Source organism: Sorex fumeus, unplaced genomic scaffold, assembly GCF_029834395.1.
Source record: "Sorex fumeus unplaced genomic scaffold, SorFum_2.1 ptg000037l, whole genome shotgun sequence".
Taxonomy (NCBI): Eukaryota; Metazoa; Chordata; class Mammalia; order Eulipotyphla; family Soricidae; genus Sorex; species Sorex fumeus.
In genome coordinates, this window is record NW_026606094.1 from 50,070,407 (window position 1) to 50,095,411 (window position 25,005).

General features: G+C 45.5%; 1 protein-coding gene across 8 annotated transcripts in view; it reads right to left on the bottom strand.

Moving 5' to 3' along the window:
• Positions 1 to 7,156: 7,156 nt before the first annotated feature.
• Positions 7,157 to 25,005, bottom strand: part of ICA1 (islet cell autoantigen 1) — a 182,982-nt gene continuing 165,133 nt past the window's right edge. For all 8 annotated transcript variants that reach the window (XM_056118411.1, XM_056118413.1, XM_056118409.1 and 5 more), the window contains 2 exons: positions 20,844 to 21,113; positions 7,157 to 7,668 (listed from right to left, as the gene is read on the bottom strand). In XM_056118411.1, the coding sequence (XP_055974386.1) occupies positions 7,547 to 7,668; positions 20,844 to 21,113 (392 nt within the window). In that variant the 3' untranslated portion in view covers positions 7,157 to 7,546. The remainder of the gene's footprint in view (positions 7,669 to 20,843; positions 21,114 to 25,005) is intronic.

Sequence of the window (25,005 nt, forward strand, 5' to 3'; positions counted from 1 at the left end):
GGAAGAAGCTAGCAGGAGAGAACAAATCCTCCTAACACACTAGCCGTGCTCTTGCTACCTGCAGTCTGCTACCCATCTGTTCCATGCCCTGGGAACCAGCTTTCTGGCCAAGGGGAGCCCTGGATTCTTTAGCTCAGGCTTCAAAGGTGAGCCTGTAGGGAGGGACACTCAGGGACAAGCAGTTATACACAAAGAAACTGGGAAAGACAGCAGAGTGGGCCTAGAGGCAGGACAGAGCTGTGCATGCTGACTGATCCACCCAGTTCGCAGGGGGTCCACCGGCACCGGCCACTTGCCCCACTCCCTGGGGTGGCGGGCCCGGGTGGTGAGGGGGTTGGCCCAGGTTGTCTGCTGCATCTACCATGCCTCTGGGCTCTTGTTGCTGTAGCACAATTGTGCATCAGTTGGGTTTCTGGAAGCAAGGATGTGTCTGAGTCTGTTAAGTAAACATTGCTGGCTGTAACTTCTAGACGAGCAGGTATTCTTCATCTCACACAGTTCCCTCCTTAATCTTGGACAGTGCCATTTATTTATGCTTTTTGGTAGTGCATGCCTGGTAGGGCTCAGGGGATATATATGATGCTGGCAAGCACTGTGTCCTTCACTGTCTGTTTGCCCCGATGATGCCTTCTCTAACGAAGGTGATTTCCTCTGATATTACTATGGTAGCTTTCCTTTTTGATCCAGGTTAATATTTGTATGTGGCGTTTTCCTGTCATTTTTCTTTCAACCTCACCGTAGCTAGTTTTTCAGTAGAATTAGTTTTCTATTTACTCATTCTAAATCAGCCTTGCTAACATTGGAGTCTCCTGCTTTCTGATTGACAAATAATTCCATAGCATCACAGTTCCAGCGTAAAGGAGAGAAGAGCTGAGAAATCTTCGACTTCTGTGGTTGGGATGTTATTGTCAGGCCCACAACCCTGACTCCCTGAGCTAGTCAGGGGAGACCCAGAGACCCTGGGGCCCGAGAGTGAGAAACTGGTCTAAGACTGTGTCTCCTCTCAGAACCAGATGCAGGAATTCTTGAAGACAGACATGGGTATGACAGGTATCTAGATGTTTGTTGGTGTTATTACGTTCACATGACTTTTTTTTTTCAACTTTCTGCAAGAAGACAGAACTTGCAGTGCTACAAAACTTCTGGCTACTAAAACAAAATAGAAGAGCAACCCCCCCTAAAAGTAATACATACAGCTTTCCTTTCCTTTATTATTGTAGAGTTTTAAAAATTGATGTTAACTACCAAGAGCCTTTTATTGGTTAACTGGCCTGGGGCTACACCTTGTGCTGCTCAGGGATCCTCCTGAACATGGCTGATGGGGTGAGAAGGGGCACTAGAGATTGAACTGGGGTTGGCCATCAGCAAGGCAAGGGCCTTAAGTCGTGTTCTATTTCTCTAGCCCCTTCCCAGAGCTTCTATAGCAGATGCAGCCATACTCATGACATGCTCTGCCAACCAGGTGCCATTTCCCAGACCCTTACAATTAGGCAGATGGTATTTCTAGTCTGTGGGAGGAAAAGGAATAACCCTTTCCTTGAACAAAGCATAGCATGACTGATGTGTGTTGTTCCCACCCACCTTTTCTTGATGCAGAGGGCTCTCCTCACAGGCTCAGCTCTAGCCCAATGATGCTTTTTCCACATGAGCTCCTGTGGGTTTGTGAGGCAGAACCTCACTGTCCTGCTCTGAAAATAGAGCATTGCTTGAGAACAGAATTAAAGGACTTATCACAACAAAGAAATTAACATTGCTACAATACTATTGGTGAAAGATTTTCTTTTGATCCCACCTGTTTTTTTACCAAAGATTCTTTTTATGTTCTAGCATCAAATCCAGAATCCCATGTGGCACTGAGTTGTTTGGTTCCTTACTGTCCTCCCTCCCGCTAGGGGCTATTAGGCTTCCCTTGGTCTTTATAACCTTGACATGCTTAAAGGTTACATTCTAGGAATTTTATATCATGTATAAAAAAATGATTTTTTTCTTAACCCAGAACTGGGTTATGGGCTTTGGAAAAGAATGCCTTTCTCATTGCTTCCTATCAGGGCTACCTGATATGAACAAAAATTATTGTGTTGCCACAAATCAACAATCTGTCCAGTTCACTGTCACGTGATCCCTACCCCATTGGAGGACTGTACCACAGTTGGGTTATCCATTAATCAGGTAAAGGCTATCTAAATTGTTTCCAATTCTGGGAGATTGTAAATAATGCTGCTACAAGGCATTCACTACAACTTTTTGTGTAGATATAATTCCTGCCCGCCCCCCAGGATGAATTCCCAGGCATGGAATTCTGGGTTGAGTGGTAAGGACATGTTTAACTTTCTGTGAAACTACCAAACTGTTTTCCAAAGTGTCTGTTCCACTCTGTTTTCTCATCAACAACGTATAAGAGATCCAACGGCCCTGCATTCCAACTCTTTTGATCAGTCTTCTGGTTATTAGTGCCTCATAAAAATGGCTTTGTGATCACCATGCTTCACAGGCTGTCCCTTTCGTCTGGCAGACAACCCACTTCCTTTCCCCTAGTGTCAGCACAGAATTGCATCCAACTTATGGTAAATCAGGGACAACTAATTCATTAGAAACCTTAGCCCAGCCCCCTCTCTGTCTCCATTCCCTTGATGTCTGGTGATGAGTTATTAAGTTTTTGGGGGGAAAGATGGTGTTTGGGAAGTTCTCGAAAGATTATGAGGAGGAATCAACCCCTATTCCTACTTCAGCAGTCTTACCAGGAGAATGGCCTCCCATGACACTGCCTTGTGTGGGAGAACTTTGTGTAAGAGTGTCCTTGCAAGCAGCATGTTAAAGCCTTTGGGGCATCAAACCACTTAGTCCTAATCATAACTCTTTGTGACAGGAAATATTACCATCCCTAGTTTAGGGGTGAGAAAACAGGTATGTGACATACTATTTGCAGTCTCAGTTTTACCAGAGATCTATCTGTACAGCTACAGACCTTGAACTATTTGGGGGATGGGAAGAGGGGTTTATCTGCAATGTTTGGAGACTAGGGACCACTTATGGTGATAGTTGGCCTAGCCATGTGAGCCTTCAGTACTCAGGCTGCAGAGGTCACCAGGGTCTCATGTAGCAGGGCCATGTGGTGTCAAGGATCAAACTCAAAGGCTAGCGTGTGCAAGGCATGCACTTTAACCACTCAAGCTATCCTCAGCACCCAGACCTGTCGAGTACCTAATCTCTTCTATTACTGTCCCAGATTTGATTCCCAAAGAATATGTTAAAAACAATTGGTCAAAACATACACAAGCCTGGGAAGAAGAGAAGAGAGCTACTGATTCCTAAAGGAACTTTGTATATCTTTGTGTTTCTTTAGTAGGGAGTTTTCAGTCGCATCTAGACATCAAAGTAGACATGGCTGAGACTTAAACAGCATGGGTGAGAGTTGTAGCTCTCTACTAACTCAGGGATTTCAGTGTCTTTTGGTTCCTTGATTTCCCCACTTGGATATGAACAGATTGAATGCAGAGTTCCAAGATCCCTTTGACTTTCTTGAAGGGAACAAAGGGTTACTGCCAAGTAGGTATTGTCAGTGGACCTCTGAGCTCATCACATCTAGCTGAAGGCCTGGGGACAACCTCCCAGAGGAAACTCACCAGAGTGGAGTCTCTAAGAAAACTCTCAATTTCTTTAACTGTCCCCTTCACATAATACTGCTCTTAAAATACTATCCAAGTTTTTCCTCAGACATTCTGATGGATCACTATTGTATTTTCCAGCCATCATTTACTCCTTCTTCATCTAGTCTCAGCATCCCAGTTCTCTCTTAAGGAACTATTTTTTATCCATTCCTCATTATTATTTTTAAGGTGGGGTCAACACATGGTGTATCAGAGGCCACACCTGTTGTCATGACCATATGTTTTTAAGGATTTGAACTTGGTTGAAGGCTGTAGCTGCGTGCAAGGCAAGTGCCTTGATCTATGAAGTGTCTCTTTGGCCCCCTTTCCCAGTTCTTTTTCCTTTTTTTCTTTTCTTTTTTTTTTTAACTCCTGGTGGTGCTCAGGGGACCATATGAGATGCTGGGAATCAAATCTGGGTCATTTGCGTGCAAAGCAAACACCCTACCTGCTGTGCATTCACATTCCCAGTTCTTGATAGTGAGAGTCAGGCACTAGAAAGTTGGATAAGCAGCCTATTTCACATCCCTTTCTTCCCTGATCCTAATGATTATCAGTGGATGCAGGGAGGTTCAATTCTACGACTTAGAGACGTGGGTGGTCCTTTTTGCCTCCTAAGAAATATTATGTTAGAATGAAGCAGCACATAGGGAGATCAGAGCTGGAAGCTGAAGAGGGGTTAATTATTGAGAAATCATCTGAACTACTAGATCCAGCCAGGCCAGAAGTCTCCATCTGGACTTTTTTAGTTACCAAAGCAAATCCACCCCCACTTTTCATGTTGAATTAGATTTTAGTAATAACATGTTCTTTTTTAACTTTCTGCTTTTCTAAGACATGCATGCACCCTTACTCAGGGTTCTAGAACCCATTATTTTTATTTTTTATTACCAAAAAGCAGCTCAAAAGTCCTCTGATAGACAAAACTGAGCGTGGGCAGGTAGCTCACACTCAACGGTTGCAGGTGTGTTGTCCCTGCTCGCTACCCATCTCAAACCATTCAGCACAACCCTTCTCCATGCAGAATTCTTGGCAGCCCTTGCAAATCATTTGACGTTGGCACTAAGCTGAAATCTATTTTCCAACAAAGCTGGAGAGCCCTTGATCACTGATTGCACTGTGAGTGGTGCCTGTCACAGGACCGGGGAGATGGTTTAAAACAGCATTTACAACTGTGAACCATATGGCCCCTGTGAGGCCCCAGGATATTCCAAGGGAGAGTAGAAGTGAGATTCAGGGACCAACTGGTAGGATGGGAGGGCCACAGGAAGGAAAGAAAAAAACTGAAGACGGCCACAGTTGGTGAAAGGTTGAGAGACATTGATCTAAATCAAAGGGTTACCTGTCAAGGCGTGTCTGCAGGACACTGGTTGATGAGGAAGGTAGAGATCCCTTTGGTTGATAAGCACAACCCGAAATTGTGAGTGGTTAGCCAAGAGCCACTGCCAGTATTGGCCAGGGTAGAGGGGCATCTCCACAGTGGTGGGAGAGGGAGGCCTGGAGCTCTAGCAGCAGAAGCAAGGGAGGTCTGGCAGTTGCCACCATGACCCAGATGGCTGGGCAGCCTCCCAGGGCACTGTGGGTTTCCTTGGCCCTGGCCCCATACCCAACCTAAAGGCTGGCCCCAGCATGATGGGTAAGCCCCCCCACCCTACAGGCCTACTGGCAACTTGAGGGTCTTCTAGGCTGCCAACTTTGAGCAGATCATGTTTTCTTGGGCTCAATCCTCCGACAGAAAGGACCGGTTCTTCCTAACTTGGTGCATTTCTAATTCTGAAGCTGACGGATGCTTTTCTCACCCTCCCAGGACTCAAAATCAACTTGACATTTCTAAAATTACATTTTCAAGGCAATGACTCTATAGAGTGTAACACAGCCCCTGCCAGCTGGGGAAAGGAAGGAGGAAATAGAAACGTTTCTGCCTCCCTCCCTTAATTTTCAATATTTTTTGTATACTAGTCTGGGTCGGGTGGGCTGCGAGCCTTACAGACCCCCTCAAATGGTAGAGTCAGCCCAGAGCTACTCCATTTACATTCCCTGGTGGGTCCTGGTGCGTATGTGGCTCAATCTGGCCTCTCAGAACGAAGGTATAGTGGGGGAGAAGCGAGGCTGGAAGTGAAGAGTGTGGCACAGCTTTGTCTTCATGTCAGAATAGCCTTGCAATGGGGTGGCTGGGGGAGGACCCCAAGGTGGGCTGCAGAGGAAAGTGTCTGCCCAGTCTCCATACAAACTACTTAACAGAATTGGGCTGCAGCTGCTTCTCCTTAAACTTGAAAGGTGGCTGAGAGGCTTTGTATGTGAGTCCAGATCAAAACACACCTATCAAGAGTGATCAAGAGCCCGGCCAAGTGGATTGCAGATGGGTAAAGGAAAAAAAAATTTTTTTTTTCAACAAAAATGTAAAGGAAATTCAAGGAGAAAATGTCTCCATGCGGAATTCCCTGCTTTCACTGTCATAAGGCTGTTCAACTATATACTCCTCTCTGGACACACACAGATCAGCTTTCAAATGCAACCTGTATTTTGAATGAACTTATTGCCTGCACTCTTCTGCGCCGAGGCTGGATGGACCTTGAGCCAAGACAGCCACCAGCCTCCACCCTCACTCTGGGTGTCCCCACAATACAACAGCGAGGGAGGATGAAACCATGAGTCCTTAATCTGCATTCCACATGAGGCAGCTCCATCCAGCAATCATTAATCAGGAGCTAACAAGGTGACTGAATACTGGGGAGATAGGAGGCTTGGGGAATGAGGGAGACTCCTCTCAGGGGTTGGGACAAACATGTGGGACCTGCCTTTGAAGGCCACCAACTCTCCCGAGGTATCCAGCCCCCAGGACAGTCTTGGCGGGGATAGTGGCCATTCCTGGGACCAAGTCCCTCTGTGCCTGTGTGGTGGCTTTCAAAACTTAGTTTGAAGCCACGGGACATCAGCATTGTGCTCCCTGGCCCCACTGAAAACTCTGAGTTCCAGACTGTCCAGGTCCCCAAGAGGGGTACGGGGGTTTCTGCTAATGTGTGTGGTGGCTCAGTGAGACACTGACCGAGAAGGGGGAGCTGGAGTGTCTGAGTCATTCATGTGCCCATGAGCCACACGGGCCCCTCATCCCCAGGCAGGCCATGGTCAGTGAAAGCCCATTTTCTCCTCCCTGAAGACGGGATCTGGGGATGGGCCTTCAGGAACTCCATGCCCTCCTCTGCTGCTGCCTCTGCCCCTATCCAGCCCCCCACGAGTCAAAACAACACACCCTTTTTGTGTGGCAAATCTGTGTTCCATTTAATTAGAAAAAAAATGGCAATATCTTGAGGGGCTCCAGAGACACATGCTTTTCAGTCCCAGCCACGGAGAGGACACACACTGGGGTCCACATACACAGCTGCTTTCCACGGTAGGTCCATGGCAAGGAGGTCAGCTCAGGTCCTCTGCCCAACAGGGCCCCTCCAAGCAGCTGGCCAGGGCTGGGGGCCTGCTTCTTTGGTGGGCTGGAGCTTCATCTGCCACTTGGCAGGAAGGAGAGTCTCCCTGCAGCCCTCATCTCAGGGCAGGGAGGCAGAGAGGAGGCATGTTGGCAGCATGAGCCTCCTGCGGCCTCGGGAGTTGCAAGCCGTGTTATTTAACCCGGGCTTCTGCCTCATCTCCCATGAGCCAGGTGACGAGGTGTCTGCCATGGGGTGCAGGTTTTGGTAGGAGGGCAGCTGGCGGCCAGCCGCTCCGTGACTGTCCTGTGCTGTTGAGGTCCAGGTGGCAAATCCCCTAGACCCCTCTCGGCCAAATAAGAGTAAATAATATACCAATATAAACAGGGCCTTTCACCCTCTTGCTTTATTAAAATGGCACGTAAATATTCAAACAGCATACTGATCGCTTCTCGGGCCTGCTCTTCCTGAGCTGCAGGCTCATGCGTTGAGTAACTCATGTTCTTTATCCGTTCTTCCGATAGCATCAGGATTTGATAATGGGTCGAGGTCAGCGAAGAGGCTGAACCAAGCAGTCAGGTCTGAGGAGGCCTTGGCAGGCTCTGGGGAAAGAAGAGAAAACGTCAGCCCCTGCCTTTCACTGCCTGTAGCCCAAGTCCCTCCTGAGGCAGAGGTTGCGACCCAGAGACAGATCCATGACACCTCCGGGGTGGCGGGGGGCGGGATTCCGTGTCCTTTGCCCACTGCCCTCCCCAGCGCCAGGCTAAACCACATTATGGCCTAAGCTCAGTGAAGAAGTCAGGCAAGGCAAGAGGCGGGCACAGTATTTCATTTTCTAAACCTGTGCACCTTCCTCCAGCCTAATGTCTGCAGCCCTTCAAACTGCTTAAAACCTTAGATACTGCCATTTCTCTGCAGCCAGGGAATCTAATAGTCATTTCAGAATCAGAAGGAATAAGGAAGCGAGGGGTTATCTGGTGGCCACTGAGGGGGTCTCTCCAAATTTGCAGGGCCAAGAAAAATAGTATGGCTGCTCTTTTATGCCTTCAGAACAACATCTGGGAAAAGATGGACCCCCAGATCTGCCATCTTTGTTCTTCTCTCAGTAAGGATGGAGGACCCAGGCCATCGCCTCCTCTTCCAGTGGGTTGTGATCATGCCTCATGCCCCCACTTTGTGCCACCCCCCTCAGTCTTCAGCTTTACTGGGGAATTCTGTTCAGCTGCTCCTGCCCTGAATCACCTTCCCTAATATCCAGAGGAGCACGATTAAAGAGCCAAATTACTTTCCAGATGACGAGAACGTTTTCAAAAGAGTGCCTGATGCAAATGATTCCTCATTGAGTTGGGGGTTCTCTCTATAAATAATTCCACATGGGAATTCACTGGCTTGACGGGCTCCTTCTCCTCCACCCACCCCCAACTACCACAGGTGGATACATAGAAAAGCACAGAGAGAGGTTCTCTGCCAGTTATCCTTTCAGCTCTGAGCAGCTAGGAATGTGTTTGCCATCTGGCTGAAGAATTTTCACACATACAGGCAGGGCACATTGCTAAAAGTGGGTACAGTGGAGTGGTGGAAGAATACAGTGGGCAATTACCTATACAAACAGATTCTTAATCTTTTCATTCAAGTGACATTGAGCCATGAAGACCACGTCCTGATGACTTTTTTCTGCCAATTTCCTCTCCTTGCCTTTGGCTTTCACTTCCACCAATCCCATCACAGATACATAACTTTGACATGAGATACTCAAAGCAATTATTCTAGAGATAAGACAACAGCAAACCAAACTAGTTGGTACATCACATGAACTGTGTTCCGTATGCAGCTAGCCATCAATATCCTTGGTGTGTTTTAATTTAGATTACCATTCAATACTTGAGAGATCTCAATACTGTTTGACTGGAGTTAGAGGGAGCATTGCTTTTAAAAAGGGAATTAACTTTCTTTTTGAGAAACCTATGGCGGGTGGGGGAGGGGGTCACACAAGGAAATGGATGGACCAAGACTGATTTAGGAAGATTTATTCCTATTCTTGATAGGGCACATCAAAATATCTTAAGGATACCTTGAATGAAAATATCCCACACATAAACTTGCCTCGACTTCTCAACCTGCAAAGAGTCTTATGCAGATGCAAGACTGTGGGTGTGACCCTTCCATGGGACCAGGTTTCTGTACTTTGGGTCAATCCTCACCTTCCCCAGGCCTCTGCTGTCAGAGGGGAAAAACAGGTGTTAACTACTTGCAAAACACCTCAGAGGATTGAGTGGGAGCGCTCTGTGGTAAACTAAGAGCCTAGAACTTCCCTGGGTCAACAAAGGTATGTGGGTGAGGCCACAAGAATGCAGAGAGGGCCACAAATACAGTGTCTGTGGAGCAGCTAAGCAGATGATCTCTTTGAGGGCCAGGCCCGAGAGAGAGCAGATCTCATGAGCTGTCACCAAATAAGGCTGTCTCCTTCTGACAACTCTGAACCCCAGCTCTCTCCCAGGAGCACTCATTAAGAGCCTTATTTGGTGGTGGCGATGGCATTTTTAGCAAGGGATAACAAAAACTTAGTGGCTTTTCCTATTTTCCGGTCTCCATTCAACGTCAGGGAGCAACTAAGTCACACAGAGATGATATTAGGTTAATCCTCATTCCATCAAATCAAGAGAATTATAAAGTAGGACGTGAAGGAAGGGGAAAAGTCAGAGTATACCAATGCTAGACTTATGTACAAACACTTCTGCAGCCCTTGCTTTGAGCCCCAGGCCTCAAAGGAAATCCGAGAGAGAAAATAGTCTTAGGTTTGTAGAAAGCCAGAAAGTATCATTCCAGTGCAACAAAACACCATATTACCTTTCCATGCAGGGCTGTTGTCATTTGAACTGCTTGTCTTTGATGCTGGCCATGGAGGAGGAGGAAGACTGATATTGCTCTCTGACCAGCCTAATGTTCAAAACCAGAAGTCATTAGATCTAGAGGAAGTCAGTCACACTGACCCACCAGTTGCTGGGCAGACATGGCTCTCCTAGGAGAACCATGGGTCACCATGGCAATCCCCCCAAAAGGAAGAGAGTGGTATATCAAGACACTTCTCCTCTGTTCCTCTGTTCCTGAATGTGTATCAGGGCGAACTTCCTATATATATTCACGTTTAACTCAAAGTTATGAAAATAGATTGCATTTGGAAAAGCAAACCAGAAACTTCAAGCAATAAAATGGGTCTTGCTTTTAGCAGTCTGTATGCCCATTTTTTTTATTCTCAAGTAACATCAGTCCATGGATACAAGCAACGAGTATCAGTTGCCTTCCAAGGAAATCAAATGTCTTGTTTTTCTGTTTCCAGTGGGGAAAGCTTAAGTGAACACCATAAAATGTAGAAAGAGTGCAAGAAGCTACAGGGCTGCTCTACTTCCGATATGATCTAGTTCACTTATTTTCTACGCAAATAATTTGTATTGGACGTTTAATTAGCATATGTAAATAAATGGCAATTTGGTCCAATAGAAAGGAAAAAGGCGACCTGAATGTTATGTCTTCCAAGATCAGAGATTTAAGGCAACTGTCTTACAGCCAGATGACAAATACCAGGCAATTTCAGAATGTCACTAGGCATCATGCCTGAATACGGAGCCTGGAATAGCCCCTGACAATCACCTGGTTTTGGCTCAACTCTTCGCTCCCCCACAAAAAACCACAACAAATACATTCCACTTTATTAGCCTCTACAGTATGTTCCCTGTGCTCACCTGCCTCTCTTGATTTAGAGGTATACCTATGGCTGGAGAGATAGTACAATAGTTAGAGAATTTACCTTGCAGAAGGCTGACCTGGGTTCAATCCTGGAACTATATATATATATATATATATATATATATATATATATATATATATTCCTCTGAAGCTCACCATGAATGATCCCTGAGCACAGAGCCAGGAGTAAACCTTGAGTATAGCCCTATATCAAAACAAAACCCACAAAAGGTATATAGCGTTTTCAAAGGGGGACAAGCCTTTTCCCCCTTGCACTTAATATATGTTCTAGATATTTTAGACTGGCTCATATTTAATGTAGAATGTTGCCACACATCACTTATTAACATCTGCTTTAATTCCTTTGCAAATCTTGTCTTTTTCATGACATGAATTTTTTCCCTTTCTTTCATGTGTTCCAAAATACCTAATGCAGTACAGGCCACGATGCATTGAGACCCAAGACAAGGAGTCACTCTTGAGTCTACCATAGTTAAAACTGTATCCTCGGATTGAAAGGCTCAGGACACTGTTTATGAAAATGTTCTGTCTCTTGATAAAATGGCTGAGTTTAGCTGGGCCAGTGATAAGCAACTTCTGGAGTGAGAAAGTCATAAAAATGACCAGATTTAGTGCTGTTCATTCACCTAAAAGTCTAAAGTTAAAAAATACGGAACTTTTAAAAACATGCTCACACTTTAGTAGTTGGGTTTTTGTCTTATCACCTAGAGCCTTCCTGGAATTTGGGAGTCATGCATTTTTTTTTAATCTTTACATCTTTTAGCACACAGCTTGGCATGAGACGGGTGTGCAAACAGATGACTACTGAATTTAGAGAAACTATTGGAGCACTCTTTGAAACTGTGAGGGGTATACTTATGGAGCAACATAAGATGAAAAAGCATGTTCTGGCATACCCTATAGGGCTACATTTCAGACAAGTGGCACACAAACTATTCAATGAAAACTACAAATGTCAAATGAACCAGGAAACCTGTGATCTTTGGATTAGGTCAAAAACAATAGGAACAAAGAATTTTAATTCTTCCTCTGAAAGATACTTAAACATGCATTTAATGGAATTAATATGGCAGAGAACCATATTTATTTTGTTTTGTTTTGTTAGGGGCCACACTTGGTGGAACTCAGAGCTTACTCCTGGCTCTGTGCTTACGGGTTACTCCTGGCAGAGTTCAGGGGACTATGTGGGATGCCAGGGACCATACTGCGCTCACTGCATGCAAGGCAAGTGTCCTACCCACTGTACTATGACTCTGGCCCAAAGCACAATATTTTGGTTGACTTTCTGAGGTTATAGAAATGTTCTGATACTAGAGTATGGTGATGCTTACCTAGTATAAATTTACTAGAATTCCTTGAACTATTCTCTTGTAAAGGGTGAAGTTTATGGTATGTAAATTATAGCTCAATAAAGCAGTTATTAGGATGACCAGTATTTTTAGTAATCCAGGAATAATCTCTCTGGTTCCTAGAAAATTGGCTCATTGAGTGTTTTCCTTCTAAACCCAAATCACATAAAGCAGTAGGAAATGTGGAAAGTTAAAGTTGTGGTTCCATTGTGTGCCAAACAAAGCTGAGAAGGTACACTCTCTCTGATACTTTCCCCCTTCCCTTGCTATCCACCCACCTCCCCACAACCAGGTATACTTGGGTCAATTTGTGCTTGGCAGGACCCACGCAACCATTTTGCCAAGCCTTGCCACCTGCCCATAATTCTCTTAAGAGACTGGTTCTTGAAGTGTGGTGCCAACACCCACAGCCCGGGCGTCAACTTGGGCTGCCTAGAAATGCGATTTCACTGGCCAGCGCTGACCTACTGAGTCAGAATCCATGGGCTGGGGGACCAGGAATGTAATCAGCCCTAAGTGATGGCTCCAAAGGAGTGATGGCCACCAAGGAGTCTGTCCTGGTCAGAATCGGGTCATCCTTGCTTCTGGCCAGAGCTGGCAGGAGAGACTCCCGCCTAGGAAACAGAAGGCTCCCTACCAGCACTCCACCTAATGGATCCTGACTCTGTTTAAGCTCCTCCACCCAGCCAAACTCTTAGTTATTGTTCACGGAGGCTCTCTCTTCTAGAGAACCACAGCTGGCACAAGAGAAAGCAACAGGTGAGGAGTAAGGAGGCACCTATCCCCAACCTCCACCCTGGTGCCAGACACATGGAGAACACAAGGAAGTCCTTTCCCCCAGTTTGAAAATATGTGCCGCTTTCATTTAAAAAGTAGCTGCAGAAGACTAAGAGAGAGGAAGTTTAAAGCATTGGGGCTTTGTTTGTTTTGTTTTTGTTTCAAAGCAGTTTTTCCCCCCACAGAGTATAAAATTTAACACATTTCTAGGGAAGGTAGAAATAACAGACACATGAAAATGGAGCTCTCTGGGGCCAGGACAATTGCTCAAAAGGCTAGTGCTTATGCTTGGCAGGCCTGTGGGCTGACGAGGGGGGACCATTCCCTGGCACCACATGGTCTCCATCCTACCTGCCCTCCCCCAAGCATAAAAGGAGTGTCTCTGAGCAATTAATTGGGAAGAGCCTCTCTGCACAGTAGGTATGGCCAAAAATGAAAAATAAACAACCTTCCCCCCTACAAAAACCAAAATGGAGCTCTCTTCTTTACAAAATGAGCATGCTCCAAAAGCTATACAATATCTGTGTATCAAATCATATTTCATAAGGTCCACCTATACAAATAATATGTTTGGTGACTATCATTTAAGGGCTCTCTTGGCTGATGCCTTTATAGAGACAGTGCAAGCTAACTGTAGAAATCTAGAATCCATGAATTTTGGGGTGCTCTATAGTCATGAAGGATGATGAATATGATTCTTTGGGACCGAGGACGATGGGGACAGTATACCTCAGGCTTTAATAAAGAAAAAGGGGCATTAATATTCCCTTGCTCCACAGTGCAGAGCAGAAACCACAGCCAGTCTGCAGGTTCCTTCTTTCCTCTGAATGGCTAATAAACATCAGTCTAACAATTTGCCTGTAGTACATGAGAGGGGGAAAAAAATGTTTTGGCTGCAACAGCAGCTATAAATTTTTTTTTTAAGCAAATATTAGGTTCAGCTACAACTGCATTCTCTCTCACAGCACTTTGGGAATTATTTAGGGAAGAGTGCAATGAGGGTAATTAGGGATAGGATCCCAAGCCAGATTTCAAAAGTCTTGCCTTCTGTCAGGAAAAAAATAAATGCTATTTAAAAGGAACTTAGTGTTGCTAATATTCCAGTTATTGCCAGAAACTGTTCTCTAGGTGTGTGTTAGTTGGGAGACATTTTTTTAACGTGAAGGTGTGGCTAAAAAGCTGTCTGCCATCTCAAAGTAATTGTGAGGAGAGAGGGGTGGGGCAGGGTGGGGGTTGAGCGCACTCAGTTCAGTGAACAAAAAAATGAACCCTGCTCAGTCCTTTGATATGTCAACTGTGCTACCATTTGCAAGAAACACATATAAAATTTTATTGGAGCAATCCTACTCCCTTTACTTACATCAGGGAAAATATAAATCAGCCAGAAAAAATACGGGCCTGCTAGGGCAGCACGAGAAGCCAAAATACCACCAGCAAGTAGCCCTTCACTAAGCATGCAGTTTCACTAACTGCACCAGTAAAAGCCCAACAAGGGAGCCCTTGGGGTGGAGGTGGGGTGTCTGTGAAAGGAAAAGGCTGGGAACACCCCAGCCACTCTGGCCAAGCACCAGCCCACCACCTGCACATGTGGCCTCAGAGCCCCAGTTTCCATACCAGCAAAGTAGATAAACACTCCTGCCTGGCTGGCTTGCTCCAAAACAGCATCTCGAGGTGAAGGCAGGGAGTTTCACCCTCTAGCATCCAGCTAGAGAGACCAAAGTCTGGGATTTTGAGTAGCTCTGCAGATGTCAAACATCCCACCCTCGTCCTATTATTTTCTTTTAAGCTAGTAAGTAGTTCAACGTCACGTGCTCCCTACCTTCCTTGCCAATGACCTGGAATTTTTAATTTATTTATTTTTTATTAGTGAAACACCACAAGGTACAGTTATAGACTTACACATTTTTGTGCTTGGGTTTCAGTTATAGAATGATCAAGTACCCATCACTCTACCAGCGCCCATCCTCCACCACCACAGGTCCCAGCATCCCTCCCACCCCCCATCCCCCCATCCTATCCTGCCTCTGTGGCAGGGCATTCCCCTTTGTTATCTCTCTCTCCCCTTTTGGGTTCTGTGGTTTGCAAGAGAGGCATTGAGTGGCAATCATGTTTGGTCTATAGTCTACTTTCAGCATGCTTCTCCCATCCTGGGAGGATCCTCCCAACACCCTTTATTTGGTGCTCCCTTCTCTATCTGAGCTTCCTTTTCCCCTAGCACCTGTGGCTGGCCTCCAAGTCATGAAGCAAAATTCCTGGTACTAGTCTCGAATACTCCTGAATGAACCGGAATTTTACAAACAGGTTCTATATCGCAGACATCGCACTCTGTTCTGGAAATGGGGTAGGGAGAATACAAACACGAACCCAGCCCATGACAACTCACAAGGAAGAGTCTAGAAAATTAACTTGTCTTCCCAATAAAGTAAACTTAAGATGAATGATAAAATATATGTTGTGAAGGGAACTGGGAATGGAGACACCTAATACTGTCATGCATCAGGGGGTCCAGAAAGGCTTCCTAGTTGAAAGGACACTGAAACTGAGCCCCTGAGGAAGGGCTGAAATGTTACCAGGTCAGGTGAGCTTCAGGGGCGTGCAAGTGGGTGCTAGGTTCATGGGGAGGCAAGAGCACATTCCAAGTCTCGGTGGTGAGGGGAGCGTGGGATGGCCTGAATATGGCCAGAGTCCAGTGTACTGACATGATACACGGTTCTCTGGCAGAACAATACCGTGAAGTCATGTGAAATTCCAGGTATGGGAGGTGTGGACAGGGATGAGGAGGGGCCAGATTGTTGAGTCCAGATGAGGAATTTAGACCCTGCGAGTGTGGTCGCTAGACCATAACTGCTGGGCAAGTCACTAAATCTTCCTAGGATGCCTTGATTCGCCCATCCATGCAATGAGAGTGGCTGCAAAGGTTTCTACTACATATAAAAAGGCCCTTTCTATGGATTTACCGAGAGCCTGGAGACTCACAGCGCCCCTTCCGCAGCAAGAGCTGCTTCTTTAATTGAACAAATGAGTCCATCGGCTCACAGGGAGGGTGCTTGCTCTCCATTCACACCAGCTCTAATATACCAGCCCCTCCACCCCCCAAGTCTCTTGCTTCATGGCCTCCACTAAAGTCCTGGAAAATTAGTTACATGGAACCAGGCTGAGCCAGGAATGACAAAAGGTAGGGCTGTGAACTTGACCCAAAGGTTGACCTGACATTGTCAAACATGGAAAGCCACCCAGATGGTACACAAGACAAAAAAAAAAAAAAAACCGGAAGAAATTTAGCACTGCATTTTTGGGAGACTCTAACTCACCAGACTCCAACTCACCAGACTCCTAACTCTGGTTTGCTAGATCCTAAATTAAAAGCTGTCTCCCTGCACTTGCTGTGAGCAGATGGAAATCTTCTCAGTATCAGCATCTATTTCAAAATTAAAATTTGGATATGGGCAGATGCTTGAGAAGAATCTTCAACTTGAGGCCTACCAGCCTCGCACGGTCTCTACCTCAGGCAGCCTCTCTGGCTGGCTCTCTCCCTCTCATTTCAAGCGGCCTCAGGAGGGTACAATTTTCTCATCATCGTATGACACAGGAAGCCCAGCTTTAGCATGCTGGTAACTTCAGAAAGTCTTAGAAATCCCAGCTAAAATTAACTCCTTCAAATTTTCAGCACTACTTGAACCTACATGTAAAATCCTTTGTTTTGCTCTCTGAGGGCTTGATGTAGGAGGGGAAGGAAGACGTAATTGTTCTTATACTAAAGTTCCCTTCCTTTTCTTTCCCCTAGAGTGCCTAAGGAACAGGAGGTGGAGGCCAAAGAAGAGAAAGGGGGTGGGGGGGAAGGAGCAGCAGAGAATCTGGGGAGATAAGATAGAGCAAGAGTGAAGAGATAGAGGAGGAAAGAGGGGGAGTGAGAGGTGGGTAAGGAGGAAGAGCACTATTCGTGGGGTCTTGGTGGCTGGAGCCTGGAGCATCCCCCTTATCCTCTTGACATTCCAACCCTCAGGATAAAGCCCCACCAGCCCTTCATGGGCTATTGGATCCTGAGCAGCAGCTTGAGGTGATTTTGTAGACAAACTCAATTGCAGATTTTTCTTCCGGAACATCATCCAGAAATCCTATCTCCTCACATTTACCCTCCTCCCCCATGACAGCCAGGCTCTCTCCTGTCCCCGTGTGCATCCTGGGCCAGCTAATTAGTGCAGGTTCTGCACTTCTGGGAACAGAGGAAGCTGCTGGTGGCTGCACAGGGAGGCCGCGGAAGATTAAGGTCCAAGGCAGAGCATCCCAAGTCAGTTGGCTCAGGGTCAAACTCCGATCACCAGCTATGTGATCTTGGACAGATTTCTTAGCCACTCTGATACTCTGTTTCCTAGATGATACAGCAGAGATAATCATAGTACCTGCCTGGAGAGTGTGTGGGGAGAACTAAGCTACTACATCTGATGCACACAGGCCAATGCTTGGCACACAGAATGTGCCATGCTGAGTGCCTGGGAAGGCAATTTCCTCAGATAAAAAGAACTACTATAGGAATGAGATGAGATCTGCTTGTAGAAAGGTAGATGAACTGCAGCATTCAGTGAGTCTAATCCTTATAGTATGCACACTAACCAGGTCTCTGTACCCCACAATCCCATTAGCTGCATTAGGCCAATGTGTCAATACTCCTCTTACCTCAGTTTGAGGATTTCAGCTGTTTATTTAATTTGGGGTTTAAGATAATCTGGGTAGTTATGGGAAAAAACTGAGAAGATTGGGAAGATTTAGAGATATGGATAGATTTCCACCCCCCCGCCCCCCCGGCAGGACCATGGATGCAGTGGAGCGGGGTGGGGGTGGGGGCGGCAAGCCCATGGGCCAACATTCATCTTTCCCTTACCCTAGGTTTGTAGGGCTATGGGGAGACATCCTGAGAGGAGCAGAGTTTACACTGGATTACATGTTCAATTATGGAAGCAGAGAGCCTGTTCTATTTGTAACACATCCCTTGTGAAGGTTCCCTGAATTAGGGTAGATTTGTGGATGCGCCTGCTGGGAACCTGTAGGTGTGGTAGAAGTTGAATGAGTTGCTTCCTCTTTCAAACACTTAGGTTTGACTTTTTTTTCCTGTTATTTTGAGTTCCACAGATATTCAATGTGTAGCTATTGGGCATGCAAAGGAAACAGGATAACTCAGAGATTACAAAATAACTGCTTTTAACATTGATCTTGACATAACCTCAGCAGAAGAAAGGAAACTTGTAGAGGCTGGAAATAGCCTTTGAACCCGGTACATCAGACTGTGGCCACATTGCCCAAGAGGCTATGACCCTCCCCAAATTCATCTGGTCTAAATGAAGGCTTAAGTTTCTCCAGTGGGTCTGAAACCTCAGCCTCTGCATTTCCTCTCGAAGTGCATCACCCTCTCACTCAGGAACCTCAAGCTTCAGAGCTCTTTCTGCAGAGCCCTAACCATGATGGACACAGCTTCATCCTCCCTTGTGGCAGCAGCACAAAGGTCCCTCTTCCCTCTGTCCTGATTCTCTCACTTCTTTCAAACCGTTGCTTCCATCACATTTTCTCCATATGATCGCAATTTTGGCAGGTTGACCTACCATGCGGTCTTTCTACCTCACCTTTTCTCTGCAACACGGGGAACTTTGAAACTAACTGTGATTTGCTTCTTTGTAGTGTTTTTGTCACCTTTCTATTCTCCATTAGAGTGTGAGGTGCAGGGAGGCCAAGCTTTCTTGGTTTTGTTCTCCGGTGGACCCTGGGCCCAATAACTATTTGTTGAATGAACTAAGAAGCTTGCCAGAGCTCAAGCAGGGCGGGAGCCTATAGTGAGAACCTGTTTTCTGGAGAAATAAAAGCCTCCTTTTCTTGTGCCTTCTCCTCTTTCTGTCATGTGAGAGTCACCTCACGCTGCTCCTAACACCTTTGTCCTTGGACCCAAGTGTGCTTTGGGGTTTTTCCTAGAGATGTGAACCTAGCTGGAGTGAAGTGCCTTTGGGAAAGGCTCTTATCTCAGCTCCTGGACCTATCTTCACCCTACCACCCCGAACCCCAACATGGGCCTGAGCTGAGACCTCACTCTGCCAGTTCAAGGAGGTGGTGTGGGGCTTTGGCCTCAGGGGTCACTATGGGGCTCTCACAAGCAAATGACACTCAGCCAGCCCTGCCAAGTGGCAGCACTGCCCTTGTGGTTTCCAGTTGGCAGCCCATGTCTCTGATGCCCAGGGCCCGAGTGGGTTTATCCTGTGACACAGCTGGAAAGTCTCCAGGAGCCCTGAGATCTGGCTTGTGCATCTTGACTCTGGCCCTCAGCTCTCCCATGACTTGTTCACACCTCCACTACAGGTGGGTGGGGGTGAAACTCGAGTCATTGGCATCACTGCTCATGCGGGCTCCAGTGAAACCCAAGGTGAAACTCGTTGTGCACCATTTTTTTTTTTTAGATTTAATTTATCCCTCCTAGCTTTAACTCTGTTATAAAAATAAATGAGCTGCCTACAAAATAGGACTCACGGAGGGTGATAAAAGGGAATCAGGTATTTTTTTTTCTTAAGTGGAAAGAACTTTTTCTCTCTCGCTTACCAAGCCTGGCTGTGTCCATGATCTCATCTGCAAAGACCTGAGGCTTTAATAGCCCATAATTACTTAATCATTCCAGCTCTGCCGTTTCTTCTCAGGTTAGGTGCCAGATAAACACAGTGTTTATGAAGGAGATAGACTCAATTCGTAGAAAAGCCAAAGAAAAATAAATAAATAAATAAATAAATGAAAGAGGAGAATTTCTAAATGGTGATGCCTGTCTTACAATTAAAGCAGCACAAACTAAGGAAAAATTCTAAAGACCCGGTATGTGGGTTCCTTCTGCTGAACCAAGGTCTGCCTAGAAACTGAAAAATAAAGGCTTCAACTGGAGTTTCAGTTTTTTTCATTCTAAATCAAAGTGTTCTTCATGCCAGCAGTTCTCCACCAACATGTGGGCTGCGGGCGAGCCTTGGCGCGCCTTGAACCCTTCCCGATGTGCTCGATCACTTTTGATCAAAGTGGAAACTAGTTCTGTGTGACTTGTGGGCCATGTGTTCCAGACAGAACAGGAAAAGCTGAGCTGAGGGGATACCTGGCATTGGGATGGGCCAGCATGGAGAGGCAGCAAGGGGAAGATCAAAGCTCTTACTCCCTCTCCGAAGAAAGTGTGAGGAGAGCTAAGAAGTCCTGAAAGATGAGGTTCATGGGAATGGGGAGAACTCAGTGTCCTGGTGCTGTGGGAGGCAGAACTTAGCTTGCGGGAGGGTCCTGGGAGGCAGGTGTGCTCATCCTCACAACTGTGCCATGAGAAGTATTGGCAGTAGGATAGTCAGATTGAGAGATGCCCTTCTAATCCCTTACTAATAAGAACTAGGGAGGAGATTGTAAGAAGAAGCAGATTTTAAACTCCGCAACAGAGCTTTAAGTTAGAAGAAAATTCTGAGACTTTTTTCAAAACATTCAAGAGATATTAAAACAGAAACTACTAAGTGGGGGGGGGGGGTGTGGGAAACCCACTTCTGGCTATAAAAGAAAATACAGGGTCTCATTCATGGTGAATCAATAAAAAATAAAAATTATAAAAAAATGGAAATACAGATAAGAATGAAAAAGTAATGCGTTGGAGTAACAGTACCGCAGATAGGGCTCTTGTATACACAGCCAAATTGGGTTCAATCCTGAGTAAATTCTGAGTACCACTGGGTGTGAATAGCCTGCCCCCACGCAAAAACAATAAAAAAAAATCCAGCCCCTAGCCCCCCAAACCACCCCCCCATAAGAAAAGGAAAGAAAACTAGTTTGGGACTATAAAAAAATAATAATTAACAGACACCACCAACAAAACCCATCTCCACTCTTATAGTCCATACCTTGTAGTGAGGCCTGCAAGTCTTTCATATTTTGGTCTAAAAGCTGTGAAGGAAGGAATCCTGAGCCTGCAGGGGCCTTGGGGTCCGGCTCTCCCAGGGCCCCAGTGCACACCGGCTCCTTCAGCCGACTGTCTCCAAACACGGCAGCCCACTCCTTGCTGAACTCGCCCTCTTCCAGCGAGGAGGCGCTGAAGATCTCACTCAGCAGCAACAGGTCATCTTTGTCAGCACCTTCATGCTCCGTCATCTCCGCGGTTGGATCCAAGCAAGCTGAGTGAAGGAACAGATTACAAAAGGCGTCACCAGCGAGGACCCACAGTCCTGGGCCAAAGGGCACTCGGGGCTGGGATGCAACAGACAGGGTGATGACTAGATTTTAGAAAAAGTTTAGTAAAGTACAAATGAATCCCATTCTCAATTAATCCTGCTCAAGACATTTCAAACTTAAATTTCCAGTTACATGCTTCCTCATCCTCCCTCTGTCAAAGTTGGGGGTAGGAGACTGGACAAGGGGCAAGGAGCTTGCCATACATGTGGTTAACCCTAGTTCCATGTGCAACAACACAGCATGGGGCCCTCCAGCACCACTTGGAGTGATTTCTGAGCCCTCGCATAGCTCCAACTCCCCTTCTCTCCCCCTCTCTGGTCAAAAACAAACCAAAAAAATTGGTCTCGTTTCTGAGCATCACTGGACTTATATCGAAAGGGCTTCTACAAAAATGGTAGGGTTTTAGCTTTTCTTTAATATAAATACAAATTCATGCAAACTTTTCTCAGATAAGAAACAAAGCCAAGATTGAAAGCATACTGCAGGGCTTCATTTCTTACTTCTATACTTTCCTGAGTCTTCCCTTGCAACAATTTCATTGTTATTCATTGGCACACCAGGTGGCAGCCTGGTCTGGCATGGGAAGAGCCCGCAGCATGCTCAGAATGGCCCAGACCAGGAGAGAGGAATGACAGAGGTTGGCAGGCCTGGTGCTGAACTCAAAAGGCATTCTCTCTCCCTTTCTCCTTTGTCCCAATACAATTGTTTAGAGCAAAGAAAAAAGGTGGGTCTTATTTGTTCTGGGGAAGCAATGGTCCGTGGAAAAAGGAAAAGCTGTAAAACCCAGTCTCCCAGAAGCTGAGCTTTGAACCCACCAATGACAGAGTCCTAGAGAGCTGGAGTAAACATCACACTATTGGGGGAAAACCAACATGGCCCATCCCCAGCTACATGAATCAGCAATACTCTTAGCCTGTTGGGAGTTTCTTTTTGTGCTTTATTTGAGGGGAAGGGTGGGGTTGGGAGTGCATATCCTTTGGTACTCAAAGTATAGTACTGGCTCTGTACTCAGGGTTTACTCTTATCAGTCCTGGTGGGACTTGGAGGAACCATATGAGGTGGTGGGGATTGAACCCAGGTAACCTTCATACAAAGGCAAGTACCCTGCCTGTTGTACATCTCTCTGGCCCCTCGCTTTGTTCATTTATAATGTTAGTATTGCCCATTTTGGAATGTGGTCAGGAAAACCACAAAAATAGCTTTAAATTTCATTGCCTATCCAGAAGGATGACTTTAGAGCTTCGTTTTTGCAACATGTGTACTAGTAAAATACCTCATAGTGAACACAGAATGAAAATGGGGGCCATTACTATCAGACATCCATAACAAGACCTTTCATTGAGTTTTGTAAATATTTTGAAAACCAAGGTCTGATGTTTTTATTAACTGTGGCTTTGTTGGGGTATTTAATTGCTCTTGGAAACTGCAAATATTTTTGTTTTAAGTCATGGAAGAGAAGGAATGAACATGATTTGTAGTTTCTTCTCGAAGCTCTACTGCAATTCCAATATTGTCATATTAAGTGAGATGAAGATGTTTTCCTCAGATATATGAGATAATTAGTAAGTAAAAGCTTTGGGGGAGGTGCTTTTATTTTTTAAATAAAGCTTATCTCTATCAGCTTTACTAGATCTATTTTCAACCACACTTTATATGAAGATTTACAGATTAGGGGATTTTTGATGAGCTGAGCAGACTGGATAGAAGTCAGGGCAGGGAGGAGTCTGGTTACTTTCACACATCACTGTGGTTTAAAAATAGGGGCAACTATCATTTAATCAGACAACTATCTAATTAAGCACTTATTGTCTGAGTTATCACAGAAATGTCACTGAGATACCATCTGTAGGTGTGATAGAGAGAAGATGGAAGAAATATTTTATTCAACAGGATTTTTTTTTTCTTTTTGGGTAACACCTGGTGATGCTCAGGGGTTACTCCTGGCTTTGCACACAGGAATCACTCCTGGCGGTGCTCATGGGACCATATGGGATTCTGGGAATTGAACCTGGGTCGGCCGCAAGGCAAACGTCCTACCCACCGTGCAACTGCTCCAGCCCCTCAACAGGCTTTTGAGACACTTCTGTCTTAAAAGGGTACAGGAACCCCCAAGTCTGTGACGGGTGGGGGGAAGGCAAGGCAGGGAAGTTAGGGCTGCTCATCTCTGAGGAGGAAGGAAAAGTCTTTATTGGGACCAGGTGTGCCATCAACATGTGTCTATGTATCTCCCTCCTGACCTCCCTTCATTCTTTATGGATCTCTCTCTCAGCATCATGTTTTAAAAATAAAACATATTTAACTTCACAAAACTTCTTTCAGTGCAACACGGAGTCCCAAAACTTTCCTCATGGTTTGCATTCTGGTCTTACTGAAACCACATGATCACTGAACCAAAGATTCATTGTTGAACGTTTGAAGCACTGACACTCACTCAAAACAATGTGCAGACAAACAACACGTGGCCTAAATGAAGAAGAGAATTACATGTTCTCCTTCTAAGGTCACTTTTCTGTCCTACCCCACCAAATTAAGTCCTCAGGAGGCTACTGTGCTTTCTCCTAGATGTGAGTCAGGGAAGGACTAACATTAGTAACAACAAATAGTATACTCTGAGCCTTAGCCAATATCCAGAAGCTGTGACAGTGCCATCTTAGTTTTTATGGGTTTTGACAATGGCATTTCAAGTCAAATTTTGTGGACTTTGCTAATTTATCCTCACCTTTGCTCTTTCAAAGTCAACTTAATTGGGGTAGGAGAGATTGTACAAGCGGCAAGGCACTTGCCTTGCAACTCCTCTCCCCCAGCCCCCAAAACAAACCAAAAAATTGGTCTAGTTTCTGAGCATCACTGAACTTATATCTAAAAGACTTTTACAAAAACTGGTAGGGTTTTAGCTTTTCTTTAATGTAAATGCAAATTTATGCAAATATTTCTCAGATAAGAAACAAAGCCAAGATTGAAAGCATATTGGAGAGCTTCATTTCTTACTTGTTTAGCTTCTGGAATCTTCCCCCACAACAAATCCTTCCCTCTTCCCTTCAGCTTTACCTTTAGACACCTCCACTTCCTTGTGATTCTGGTGGGATATTAGCTAAGCTACCTCAACGCTGCTCATCCTAGGAGGACGCATGTCTGAGGCTGGCAAGCCCCTTGTTTCTCTGGCCATGGAGACTGAGGGACGAAAGCCTGTCAGAACAAACCAGGAGCCTGGTATATGAAAGTGGGAAGCAGGGGGCTGGAATCCATCGTTGTTCTAAACTCTGAGGATGAAGATTTGGGGTTCCCAGTGATAACAAAGCAAGCAGTCAGAGGGCAATCAAAGAAAGAGCCAAAGAAGATGACAGCCCTGCCTGAAGCCCCATGACCTAACCTTGCTTGAAGTCAGTCTATCATTGTGTCTCCTCAGTACATGGGTCAACATATTCGTCTCCTAAAATATATATCTAAAAACACACTATTTAGAGAAGGATTTCTATCACTTTCAAAGAAAAAAAATCATGAATAATATTATACCCTATTCAAAGTTGAGACAAAAATGAAAGAAGGTTAGAATGATACTTCTCAGGACTAATTCTGAACAGAGAGGAGCCTGCCTTCCATTGAATCTAGCCTGTTGCTCAGTTCTGATTATTTCCCAGTTAAAGCAGGTTCACAGAGTGAACACTTCCTCTTCCAAGAGTGTAGCACTTAGCTAAAAGCAGTGAAACTGGCACTGACTTGAACCAGAAAACACAGAAACCTCCCAATTACTGCCCTGACAATTAACATGTTTGAAATTACTATACATAACTGGTAAGAAAAACTTAATTACAAGTAGAAAAGGAAGGGTTTAGG